At 42.4% G+C, this 13661-nt stretch overlaps 2 protein-coding genes across 2 annotated transcripts; both read right to left on the bottom strand.

The window, feature by feature from the left end:
• Positions 1-880: 880 nt before the first annotated feature.
• Positions 881-3489, bottom strand: LOC106609501 (E3 ubiquitin-protein ligase TRIM35). The gene is made up of 6 exons (XM_014208381.3): positions 3371-3489; positions 2666-3111; positions 2360-2455; positions 2025-2278; positions 1817-1938; positions 881-1634 (listed from the first exon to the last, which is right to left on the bottom strand). Exons 2-6 carry the CDS (start codon positions 3080-3082, stop codon positions 1090-1092), a joined length of 1434 nt encoding a protein of 477 aa, XP_014063856.1. The 5' UTR covers positions 3083-3111; positions 3371-3489; the 3' UTR covers positions 881-1089.
• A 436-nt stretch (positions 3490-3925) lies between these two features.
• Positions 3926-6499, bottom strand: LOC106609500 (nuclear factor 7, brain). The gene is made up of 6 exons (XM_014208380.3): positions 6014-6499; positions 5769-5864; positions 5464-5691; positions 5188-5210; positions 4972-5099; positions 3926-4781 (listed from the first exon to the last, which is right to left on the bottom strand). Exons 1-6 carry the CDS (start codon positions 6410-6412, stop codon positions 4219-4221), a joined length of 1437 nt encoding a protein of 478 aa, XP_014063855.1. The 5' UTR covers positions 6413-6499; the 3' UTR covers positions 3926-4218.
• Between the last annotated feature and the right edge of the window lie 7162 nt (positions 6500-13661).

The following is a 13661-nucleotide window of genomic DNA, read 5'->3' as shown; positions in this document are numbered from 1 at the left end:
CCCTGACTTGGATGGGAGAGGAGTGAAGCGGACATTGATACTGTATGGTGTCACAGTCCAGACGATGTCCACCTGTTGGGAGTGCATGGCGTCCCACACTGGCAGACTGGTGTTGGTGTCAGAAGGGACCTCCATGAGCAGTAGAGAAGGAGTGAGGAAGCTGACCTTGGGAGACTTTGGACAGGCCTGTGATCACAGTTGTAAGTCCCCTCTTCTTCCCTTTGATTGATGAAAGGTCAGTCATCTTCAATATCTTTTGAGGGTAAATAGTTTATGTTGGCATAGCATGCTACATGAAGGACTAAATAAATGTCCCAATCCTATCCCAAGTCTTTGACAAAACAACAGCCTGATAATTTTAACAAAAGCAACACTCATCACATAACCAAAATCCAATTTGCTGGAATCCTAAAAACGCTTATAGAGATATTCTATAGACATTTAATGAAAAGGTACTAATTAATACCAATGCTTTAGACTTTGCTTATGCTTTGGTCACGTTTCTCCTGTCCTCGAATTTGCCCCGACTACCTAGCTAAATGACTTGCATCGCATGATGCATAAACAGAGCATGAACTTACTTTTTACCTGTTAACGTGCAGTGTTTCAGGCTTAATGAATCTGTCCACGTTTTGTTTTACTCAAAAAAAGTATTGATTGGTGAGTAACTAAATAAGGCATTTATAGTTAAGCCTAAAACAGATCTGGAAGTCATCTTCAAACAATATTCTTACAGGATCATTTGTAGATTTCAGGGGATACCATTTGAAGCTGTTATTACAGGAATGGTTTAGCCCAACTATTTGAAATTGATGACAACCGCACACAAACACTAAGTTATCTTTGTATTTTCTAATAAAAGAAAGATCACCACAGCAAGTCTAATATATTCCATTTTTATTTAGTTTCATTCCACACAGAAAATAAAATCAATGTCAACACTTGTCCATTAGAAAATCAAATGTCAGTGTTTATTTAAAGGCAACGAGTGGCAGATATTTAAATATTATTTATCCATTTGATTTTTCTTATGACAGAAACTCATCAAGAAAGACACTTTTTAGAGACAGAAAATTCCATAACACATTCTCAGGTGTGATCTACAGCTTTCACTGAGACCTCCAATGGCTCAATCCTCAGCGGACACTGCTTACAGCCAACCCAGAAATATGGGAAGACCCTCTCAGAAAAGGTGTGTTTGAAAGTGTAGATCTGCGTGTTGTCAGCTGGGTCAGAGAAGCACACTCTCCCCTTCTCCCAGTCTAGCTGCACTCTGATCCTCCGAGGGCTCTTCTTCAGATTGAGTCGTGTCAGGGGTGAGGTCCCGGCAAAGTACATCTTGTGGTAAAAGTACACGGACAGGTATCCATTCTTCAGCACGGAGGAGACCTTGTCTTTCCTCTGGATGGACTCTTTGGCTACGCCAAGGACCCAGGCGCTGTTCTCTCCAACCTCCACGTCCCAGACATGCTTTCCTGAGCTGAAGCCCTCAGAGCCCAGTACACCTGTGTCAGGGTCAAACCTCTCGGGGTTGTCTGGAAGCTTCTGTTTGTCGTCGCTGTCCCTCACACTGGTGAGGTCGTCAGACAGCAGGAGCCAGGGGGCAGCCGTGTTGGGGTCCAGAGTCACTGGCCCTGAGGAGAAAGTATATCCAGTTACCATGATGCAGTGGTTCTCACCACTGTAATTTCTGTGTCAATACACATTAAGAAGCACTTTAAGTGCCTAAAAAGTTAACGTTTCAGTCTATCATGTAACAAAATAGACTAGTCTTGACACCGAGTGATGTTCAACACACTCTGCAGTTAATACTCACTGTATTTAACAATCCCTTGCATCTTCTCCCACACTTTGTATTGAAGTGAGCCCAGGTACTTGGCCACATCGATGAGTGCTCCCGGGACCATAACTGGGTGCTGCAGTGTGCTAGACTGAGCACTATACAGCCAGAAAAAGTAGGAGTTAGTACTCATCATGTAATGGTCTGTAGACAGTGAAACCGCCAGAGGTTGTAATGTACTCACCTTCTCACTGTCTGCTTGCATTTCTGGAGAAAAAAAGTATCCTCCAAAGCCATCTCCTCCTCCACAGCTCTGATTGTGTCAGAGAGGGAGGCCAGGGTCCTGTCCATCTCCCTCATACTCTGCCTCAACATCTCACTCTTACTCTCCTCCTCCTCTTTCAGAGCTGCAAGCCTAGCAGCCTCTTCCGCTTGGAGGAAATGGTGGAGCGTCTCAAACTCCTCATGAATCCTCTTTGCCACAAACCGGGCCTGGATCTGAAATGAAACCTTTGTTAGGATTGTGTGTTAACATATGAGAGATTTTGATTTCATACTATGGCCAACCACCAACATTACCTGAATGTGTGTCACTGTACTTTCATAGTTTTGCTTCATTTTGTCAAAAGCCTCCCTCTTCTCTTGCAAACAAGTAAGCACAGACCTCATCTCCTCCTACAAAGAACATTAAAAAGACAATTGGACTAAGAATAAACAAAACACATCAGTTCTACAAAGGCAAACAGTTGCAGAAGGCATAAAACAGATTAGCTCACACTCCCAGCATTTTCCCCTTTACCTTCATGTTCACCTCTGAACTCATAAAATGCTATCTAGAGAACTCAATTTATATTTATAGGGCTGCCTATCACAACACCAGATTACCTTCATGTCACCTATAGCCTCTCCCACCGGGCAGCACTCATGGTTTTTATGCTTCCTGGAGGTGTGACAGACCACACAGATGGGCTCCTTGTCCTGCAGACAGAACAGCTTCAGCCTCTCCCCGTGCAGGGAGCACAGCTCACCCGGTTCACACAGCTCCCCTGTAGGACCAAGCGCTCCACTCTCCTGGATGATGGAGTCACACAGGTTCTTTAGGGTGAGGCTGGCCACCGGCTCGTCCACAAACTCCCTCCTACAGAGAGGGCAGTCCCGGGCCGACCCCTTCGCAGACCAGTACTGCTGTAAGCAGGCTGCACAGAAACTGTGGCTGCACTTGAGGACCACGGGATCCCTGAAGATGTCACAGCACACAGGGCAACAGAGGTCCTCCTCTGGGAGAGAGAATCGGGCAGCCATGCCTTATTCACACGAAAGTGACTCCTCCTCTGGAAGGGAATTTAGGGCAAAGGGACGCACAGAGCTGAAGGCATTAGGCAAAGCCAGAGTAAGCCCTTGTTTGTGTTATAGTTAGCTATGTGGCCTCTGTAAGGTACAGTATTTACTTTAACTTTACCCAGCTAAATATTTGGGCTCAACAACATACTGTCTGAACTTCAAAATAGCCATACTTACTGCCTACGTCCTAGGACAAGTCGATGTTTAGTTTGGGAGTGCTTTAATAGAACAAGTTACAGTGACACTCACCTGATATCCAAGACACGTCTACAGGGGACAGCCACCAAACACACGTAACTAGCTCCTTGTATTATCTGCGACGCCAAGACCTGTTTTGACTTCCTTCTTCCTGTTATGGTGTGACACATCGTTATGGGGGTGGAGCCAGGCATGCCATTCTTTAACTCTTTACCACCAGTTCCACTTCGTGCTTACATTGGTTTCATTATTTGGTGGTACTTGACTGTTACTCCATTGTTTGTGTTTCTTGTTATTGTTGACTTTGAAAAACAAATTATTTATTCATATTAAAAGTAATGTTTCACTAATGAGTTGTCATGCCATGAGCACTACAAATACATCATCAATCAACTACTATTTGAATGTTAATGTCATAACCGTGGGATATATTTACTCCATTGATATTTACATTTTAGTAGTTGGAGATCCCCGTTTAGTGGTGAATATTTGCAATGGTAGCAAATTGAAACATTATTTTATAATGTGTAAATGAATTAAATGAGCTAAACCCACTTAAATAATTAGGAAGGTCCATTCAGTTAAATAGAAAAGCACAACATGAAATGCAATAGAAACTTTTAATATTTATTTAGATAATTGACTGTACTTTACGTATTTTACATAATGTAACAACTGTTTTAAACACTTGTACAAGCATTATGAGATAGAAAGTTGTTGCCATATAGAAGGTATACATGCATTATATTGGCATCAATTAGATTACACTACTTAAACCCATAGTATGCTTTGTGTTGAGGCAAGTCTTACAGCTATTTACATGGAGCTGGATTCAACTAAAGTTCACACAATGGGGTCCCACCAGTTGATACATGTTAGTAGATATTTGTCCCCACATATTATAAACCTGGCAACCTGTCTCCACTCGTGTTTATATTCTGCCCAAAGTTGGGGCTAACTGACAAAAGGCGCAGTGGGACAAACTGATTGGTACTGTAAAAGTATGGGAACACTTTTTCAGTGAATGTATCATTGAAGGTGTACAGAATAGTGCTCTTAGTGGGATCACAGAACGTCAGCTCCCCCTGGTCACAGTCCAGATGTACTCTGATCACTCGTGGGCTCTCATCCAGCTTGATCTGGATGCGTGGTTTTACACATACTCTGTATTTCCCACTAATATATCTGATGCTCCACAATCCGCTCTGAGGCTCCATTTTGAATGGCTTGTTGCGCACAATTGACTCTTTGGCTACTCCCAGGGTCCAGTTATCACTTTCTCCTACCTCTACATCCCAAAAATGTCTGCCTTTACTGTAACCTTCAGAACCCAACACTCCCATTTTAAGCCTCTCAGGATTTTCTGGAAGGTTCTGCCTCTCCTCACTGTATGTCACAGTGGTCAGGTCATGAGTCAGTATGAGCCTTGCAGACACTGTGTTTGGATCCATGGTCACTGAAGCTTAAGGGGAAAGTTCATTGTACTTTAATATTGTACTTTAATACTGAAGTGTGTGGGTGTGTTGGGAGATAAAACCATTTCAAATAACTATTGAAAAAATACATTTATTTCCAAATTATTGTGGCCTTATTTGCTACAGTAAGATAGTCAAGATATTAAAAAACAACATTTGTGAAAAACTTGGACTTACTACAGTAAACAATCCCAAGCATCTTCTTCCAGACCTTGAATTTCAGAGATCCCACATGCTTGGCTATGTCAATGAATGCCCCTGACACTGTCTCAGCATCTGCAGTGTCTGTTGCTGTGGATTCGGCTCTATGGGAATAATAAACATCAGTGCTGTTGGAAATGGAGCGTAACATGTATTTAGTAGGGATGAAATGGGACTTAATTTACAACATACCTATTAAGTATGGCCTTGTAATTCTACAAAAAGAAGGACATATGTCACTATGTTATATCAGATGACACTGAGATAATTGAGAAAAAAAACAGTTGTAAAATTATTCACCAGCAATTTCCGACCTGGTTGAGAATTTCAAGGCGTTATACGACATTTGACTGCAGCCTAGCAGTGTGACGCTTGCGTCTTTTGGGCGAACATCAGTTTTTGCAGTGAGTTCATGAGCTCATTGTTGGGAATTTACATCTTTGTAATTTAAAAAATCTTTACCCTTACCTGAAGGAATGTGATAGTGTCAACATCCATGTCCTTGATCATCTGAATAGTCTCTATTAGGGTTGAAATCTGCTTGGTCAAAGGCTCAGCTCTTTCTCGCATCACTTGACATTTCTGTTGCTCTTCCATTCTCAGGGCAGCGATCCTGGCTGTCTCTTCATCTTTCAGGAACTGGTGGAGTTTCTTAAACTCCCCCCTTATCTGCTCCTCTCCACACTGGGCTTGACCCTAATAGACAAGATTAAACTTGGACACCGCTCAAATGTTTCCATATTTACAAACACATTTTTTTTAATGACAGATACCTGTATATGCTCCTCCCAGGTTGATTGGCACATCCTGGCTGTGTTCATGTTTTCTAATTCCTTCTTCAAAGTGGAACTCACACGCTGCATTTCACTCTAAAGATAAATGAAAAGGGATTATTGTAAACCTGGTAAAACAAGACCAGTCTTTAATCCAGCCAGTCACTCTCTACTCAGTTACATAATCACATTGAAATGACCAGTTAAAATAAAAGCAATGGGAACAGATACTTTCACAAACTGACCTTCAAATCAGGCAGAGCCTCCTCAATGGGACAGCAGTCATGGCCTTTATGTTTCTTTGATATGTGACAGACAACACAGATGGGCTGCTTGTCATCAAAACAGAAGAGTTTGAGTTTCTCTCTGTGTAGGTAGCAGATATCCTGAGATCCTTTCTCCTTTTCACTCCCTCTCTGGAACGATTCACAGAGACTCTTTAAGGCCAAACTTCGGCTCGGTTGCTCAATAGAACACTCTTTCCTGCATACAGGACACAGCAGATTGTCCATATCCTTCCAGTATTTCTGTAGACACTCCTCACAGAAGCTGTGGCTGCACTTGAGGACGACAGGGTTGCTGAATATGTCACAACACATGGGGCAAGAGAGGTGTTCCTCCAGGAGAGACAAGCTGGCTTCCATTATAATGTATCACTCAGTGTGCTATTCTGTCTTGGTCAAGGTTAGAATACATAAAGCAAGTTAACAGGGTTGTGGCTCAAGGGGCAGGTTTTACTGGTTATAAAGGCATGACACAGACAAAAACTCCACCCACAGTTATGTTTTCATATTCCAGGAAATGAAACCAAAACCAGAACTATCACATTTCCCTCTGCATCCTGGCAGGAATGCAGATGTGTGTAGTGTACCAACCAACAATAATGAATGATCTAACACGCACTAGAGGGATATAAAACAACAATACAAAATATGTTAAATCAAACAAGTAATGACTTTACCACTAGATGTCAGTAGGTATCCAGCCATTGCAAAGAGTAACGGTTGTTACTGTGAAAAGCATTGCAAAACGACATTATAGACTGCTGGTAAAGACATGGCAGTATTGCTTAATAGTGTATAAGTATACAGACATGGTCACCCAATGAGATATGCTGTTATTATATGTAATGTACTTTCAAATCTAGTTGGAAAATAGTCAATTTACTTTGAACCTGTCCTTCAACACACCAAGGTACATCCTACTAACAAACAATTCCTCGACTAAACGCTATTGCAGTCGCTCTCTCTCTTTCTCTGTCTCTGTCTCTCTCTCTCTCTCTGTCTCTCTCTCTCTCTAAAATGGAGTGGCAGGCAGGCAGAGTGATGAATGCAGGCTTAGTGTTGTTCACATGTATTTTTCATTCTTATCGTGACCATTTTCCCCATCCATCAGTATATCCTTTAAATGATTGTAATGGTTGGATTTCACAATATGTTGTCTCTTTGAAACATCAATAAGGCATTATGTGTTGAAGTGAATTCTTCAATCTGGACTCTGGTGTCTCAGATCAAATTATGTAATTTCCAGTTTGCAAGTGTTCAGTTTAAGTCCATTTGGGTTAGAATGGCTCTCTGTATAGATCTTCTGTATAAACTACTGTGAACTATATTCTCTGTGTAGATTGATATCCTCATCTAGTTGTGAGAACATGAATGGCAGTAGATGCAAAAAATTGATAATCTGTCAATCAACCACATTTAAGGGAGTTCAATTCAATTGACCAAGTTGAAAGGACATTGGAAAAACAATATTCAATTCATATGGACAGCACAACATGGAATTTGATGTATTCATTTTTATTATTAAGAATGCACATACTGAATACACTAACATAATAAACTGTATTATACAGAATCTGTTGACCAGACATAACAATGATTCTGTATCAATTCATAATATTATGTATAGTAATGATTGAATAAGATAATATATACTTTATTAGTCCATATGAGATGAAAATGTGTCTTCTGATTTTTTACACAACCCCTCTGATACACTCACACACACATACAGTGCATTCGGAAAGTATTCCGACCTCTTGACCTTTTCCACATTTTGTTACATTACAGCCTTATTCTAAAATTGATTAAATTACGACCCTTTCCTATGGGACTCGAAATTGAGCTCAGGTGCATCTTGTTTCCATTAATCATCCTTGAGATGTTTCTACAACTTGATTGGAGCCCACCTGTGGTAAATTCAATTGATTGGACATGATTTGGAAAAGCACACATCTGTCTGTATAAGGTCCCACAGTTGACAGTCCATGTCAGAGCAAAGGAATTGTCCGTAGAGCTCCGAGACAGGATTGTGTTGAGGCACAGATCTGGGGAAGGGTACCAAAAAATGGCAGCAGCATTGAAGGTCCCCAAGAACACAGTGGCCTCCATCATTCTAAAATGAAAGAAGATTGGAACCACAAAGACTTCCTAGAGCTGGCCGCCCGACCCAACTGAGCAATCGGGGGATAAGGGCCTTGGTCAGGGAGGTGACCAAGAACCCGATGGTCACTCTGAAAGAGCTCTAGAGTTCCTCTGTAGACATGGGAGAACCTTCCAGAAGGACAACCATCTCTGCAGCACTCCACCAATCAGGCCTTTATGGTAGAATGGGCCAGACGGAAGTCACTCCTCAGTAAAAAGCACATGAGAGCACGCTTGGAGTTTCCCAAAGGGCACCTAAATGACTGTCAGACTATGAGAAACAAGATTCTCTGGTCTGATGAAACTAAGATTAAACTCTTTGGCCTGAATGCCAAGCATCACGTCTGGAGGAAACCTGGCACCATCCCTACAGTGAAACATGGTGGTGGCAGCATCATGTTGTGGGGATGTTTTTCAGGGACTGGGAGACTGAGGATTGAGGGAAAGATGAACAGAGCAAAGTATAGAGAGATGAAAATCTGCTCCAGAGCACTCAGGACCTCAGACTGGGGTGAAGGTTCACCTTCCTACAGGACAACGACCCTAAGCACACAGCCAAGACAATGTAGGAGTGGCTTCGGGACAAGTCTCTGAATGTCCTTGAGTGGCCCAGCCAGAGCCCAGACTTGAACCTGATCGAACATCTCTGGAAAGACCTGAAAATAGCTTTGCAGCGACTCTCCCAATCCAACCTGACAGAGCTTGAGGATCTGCAGGGAAGAATGGGAGAAACTCCCCAAATACAGGTGCGCCAAGCTTGTAGTGTCATACCCAAGAAGATACAAGGCTGTAATCACTGCCAAAGGTGCTTCAACAAAGGACTGAGTAAAGGGTCTGAATACTTATGTAAATGTTATATATCAGTTTTTAATTTGTAATACATTTGCAAACATTTCTAAAAACCTGTTTTTCCTTTGTCATTATGGGGTCTTGTGTGTAGGTTGATGAGGGAAGAAAACAATTTAAGGCTGTACCGTTAACAAAATGTGGAAAAAGTCAAGGGGTCTGAATACTTTCCAAATGCACTGTATGCAGCTGTCACCTTTCCAATATCGCTTAGGAAATATATGGTACAGACTAGCGTGACATAAAACGACAACAATAGTAGTAACAAAAAAATCTATTCCATCTAGTGAAGTACCTACTAATACCTGTGTTGTGAGAACAGTACTTTACCACTAGATATCAGTAAGTATCCAGACATTGCAACGAGGAACAGTTATTACTGTGAAACACATTGCAAAACTACATTGTAGTACTGCTGGTGAAGACATGGTAGTATTACTTAATAGGGTATAGATATACAAACATAGTCATCCAATGAGATATGCAGTTATTATTATTATGTTATAATGTTATTACTTTTAAATCTAGATGAATAATTATCCTAAATATGTCAGACACAAAGGGTTACTGTCATTTTACTAGCAAGCAATTCCAACAGCCTCATCTAAATGTTATTGTCTCCAGCCTCTCTCTTTGTCTCTCTGTCTCTGTCTCTGTCTCTGTCTCTGTCTCTGTCTCTGTCTCTCTAAGATGGAGAGTGGCAGGCAGGCAGTGCGACAGATGCAAGCTTAGTGATTATTTCTCCCATACTGTCCAACATTCTCTCAGTTAGCCAGGCAACTTGGGGCCTCATTGGGGCTCCAAGTTGACAGTACAGGGGACAGACTCTTTTCACGCCACTTCGATACGAAGTGATTTTCGTAGCAGGTTAGGACATCATTTTTGTCTCCTAACCTGCTACATTAATTATCCTAACCTGCTGCGTAAGTTCTCCTAACCTACAGCGTAAAAATCACTTCCTGATCGAAGTGGTGAAAAGAGTGTTTTCCCACAGTACAAAGTGAGTGTGCGGTGCACTTCCCCAAGGGTCCTGGGGAGAGGAGAGGGTCCTGGTTCCCTGTGCCTGTCCCAAAATGTCCTCTTCCTCTTAAGCTGACAGCACAGTATGACAGTTTGCTGAGCACTGCCCAGCGTTGTAGTCAAGTCCCTAACCTGGACTTGAGTAGTACAACACTGTCACTGCTCCCAAGTGTCCTGTGAGAGAACAGAGTGCTGGGGCCCAGTGTCTGTCCCTAAATGCCCTCCTCCTCTTGGTTCGATGTTAGAATTGATCAACGTGGCGATGTAAGTTGTGGTGGCTTGCTGGATCAAAGGACAGCTTGATAGTGTTGAAATGGTCTCCACCCACAATGAACAGCAGTTTCTATATGTCATTCCTATTATGGAGAGTTACCAGGCAACAAAACCGAAACTTACAGTCACATTTCACTCTGCCTGCTCCAGACAGAAACTAAGGCTCAGGCTCAGGAGTGTATGCACAATACTACCAACCAGTGGAGGCTGCTGAGGGGAGGATGGCTCTTAATAATGGCTGGAATGGAGCGGTTGTAATGGCATCAAACCATGTGTTGATGTATTTGATACCATTCCACCAATTCCGCTCCAGCCATTACCACGAGCCCATCCTCCCCAATTAAGGTGCCACCAACCTCCTGTGCTACCAACCCACATTATGGCAATCTAACAGTCAGACAATAAGTATTGTCTTGTCAAACCAACTGGTATCCGTATATTTTTTTACATTTTTTATTTATTTCACCTTTATTTAACCAGGTAGGCTAGTTGAGAACAAATTCTCATTTGCAACTGCGACCTGGCCAAGATAAAGCAAAGCAGTTCGACACATACAACAACACAAAGTTACACATGGAATAAACAAACATACAGTCAATAATACAGTAGAAAAATAAAAATCTATATACAGTGAGTGCAAATGAGATAAGGGAGGTAAGGCAATAAATAGGCCATGGTGGCGAAGTAATTACAATATAGCAATTAGACACTGGAATGGTAGATGTGCAGAAGATGAATGTGCAAGTATAGATACTGGGGTGCAAAGGAGCAAGATAAATAAATAAATACAGTATGGGGATAAGGTAGTTGGATGGGCTGCTTACAGATGGGCTATGTACAGGGGCAGTGATCTGTGAGCTGCTCTGACACCTGGTGCTTAAAGCTAGTGAGGGAGATATGGGTCTCCAGCTTCATTGATTTTTGCAGTTCGTTCCAGTCAGTGGCAGCAGAGAACTGGAAGGAATGGCGGCCAAAGGAGGATTTGGCTTTGGGGGTGACCAGTGAGATATACCTGCTGGAGCGCGTGCTACGGGTTGGTGCTGCTATGGTGACCAGTGAGCTGAGATAAAGCGGGGCTTTACCTAGCAGAGACTTGTAGATGACCTGGAGCCAGTGGGTTTAGCGACGAGTATGAAGCGAGGGCCAGCCAACGAGAGCGAATATGTGAATATGCAGCTGTCACCTTTGCAATATCTATTAGGAAATATACTGTACAGACTAGAGTGACATAAAACAACAAAAACAACAATAATAATAAAACATCTCATTAAAATAGTGATGTACCTACTGTACCTGTGTTGTGAGAACACTACTTTACCACTAGATGTCAGTAAGTGTCCAGACATTGCAAAGAGAAACAGTTATTACTGTAAAACACATTGCAAATCTACATTGTAGAGTGTTACTGCTGGTGAAGACATGGTAGTATTGCTTAATAGTGTATGAGTATAGAAACATGGTCATCCAATGAGATATACTGTTATTATATGTTGCTTACTTTTAAATCTAGATGAAAAATTATCCTAAAGTAAATCCAATTTGTTTAAAATATGTCAGACACCAAGGGTTATTGTCATTTTATTAGCAAGCAATTCCAACAGCCTCAACTATGTATTGTCTCCAGTCTCTGACTCTCTCGCTCTCTTTCTCTCGCTCTCTCTCTCTCTAAGATGGAGAGTGGCAGGGAGGCAATGCGACGGACGCAGGCTTAGTGATTCATTATTTCTCTCATACCGTTCAATGTTCTCACAGGCAGCCAGGCAACTAGGAACCTCATTGGGTCTGAGAATGGCTGTCAATCCCTCTAGGTTCTAATGAGCTTGGGCAGTTTGACATGCAGTGTTCTCTCTTACTATCCTCCCTGGGACTCGTCTCAGTGACGGATGCCTTCTGGAGAGTATCAGGACCCCTCCACCAGTCTCACACCCCTATCAGGGTGTTACAGAGCTGATAGTACATGGGATAGACAAATACGAAGAGATTTCCGTAGCAGGTTAGGACAGCATTTTTGATACCGATATCTTCCTTGCCCCAAAAAATTGACAGCACAGTATGACAGTGTGCTGAGCACTGCCCAGCGTTGTAGTCATGTCCCTAACCTGGACTTGAGTAGTACAACACTGGCACTGCTCCCAAGTGTCCTGTGAGAGAACAGAGTGCTGGGGCCCAGTGTCTGTCCCTAAATGCCCTCCTCCTCTTGGTTCGATGTTAGAATTGATCAACGTGGCGATGTAAGTTGTGGTGGCTTGCTGGATCAAAGGACAGCTTGATAGTGTTGAAATGGTCTCCACCCACAATGAACAGCAGTTTCTATATGTCATTCCTATTATGGAGAGTTACCAGGCAACAAAACCGAAACTTACAGTCACATTTCACTCTGCCTGCTCCAGACAGAAACTAAGGCTCAGGCTCAGGAGTGTATGCACAATACTACCAACCAGTGGAGGCTGCTGAGGGGAGGATGGCTCTTAATAATGGCTGGAATGGAGCGGTTGTAATGGCATCAAACCATGTGTTGATGTATTTGATACCATTCCACCAATTCCGCTCCAGCCATTACCACGAGCCCATCCTCCCCAATTAAGGTGCCACCAACCTCCTGTGCTACCAACCCACATTATGGCAATCTAACAGTCAGACAATAAGTATTGTCTTGTCAAACCAACTGGTATCCGTATATTTTTTATTTTTTTTTATTTATTTCACCTTTATTTAACCAGGTAGGCTAGTTGAGAACAAGTTCTCATTTGCAACTGCGACCTGGCCAAGATAAAGCAAAGCAGTTCGACACATACAACAACACAAAGTTACACATGGAATAAACAAACATACAGTCAATAATACAGTAGAAAAATAAAAATCTATATACAGTGAGTGCAAATGAGATAAGGGAGGTAAGGCAATAAATAGGCCATGGTGGCGAAGTAATTACAATATAGCAATTAGACACTGGAATGGTAGATGTGCAGAAGATGAATGTGCAAGTATAGATACTGGGGTGCAAAGGAGCAAGATAAATAAATAAATACAGTATGGGGATAAGGTAGTTGGATGGGCTGCTTACAGATGGGCTATGTACAGGGGCAGTGATCTGTGAGCTGCTCTGACACCTGGTGCTTAAAGCTAGTGAGGGAGATATGGGTCTCCAGCTTCATTGATTTTTGCAGTTCGTTCCAGTCAGTGGCAGCAGAGAACTGGAAGGAATGGCGGCCAAAGGAGGATTTGGCTTTGGGGGTGACCAGTGAGATATACCTGCTGGAGCGCGTGCTACGGGTTGGTGCTGCTATGGTGACCAGTGAGCTGAGATAAAGCGGGGCTTTACCTAGCA

This window comes from Salmo salar, chromosome 07 (genome assembly GCF_965601325.2).
Source record: "Salmo salar chromosome 07, fSalSal1, whole genome shotgun sequence".
NCBI classification, from domain to species: Eukaryota; Metazoa; Chordata; class Actinopteri; order Salmoniformes; family Salmonidae; genus Salmo; species Salmo salar.
The sequence above is the reverse complement of the archived record's forward strand: the minus strand, read 5'-3'. Positions and strand labels throughout refer to the sequence as shown.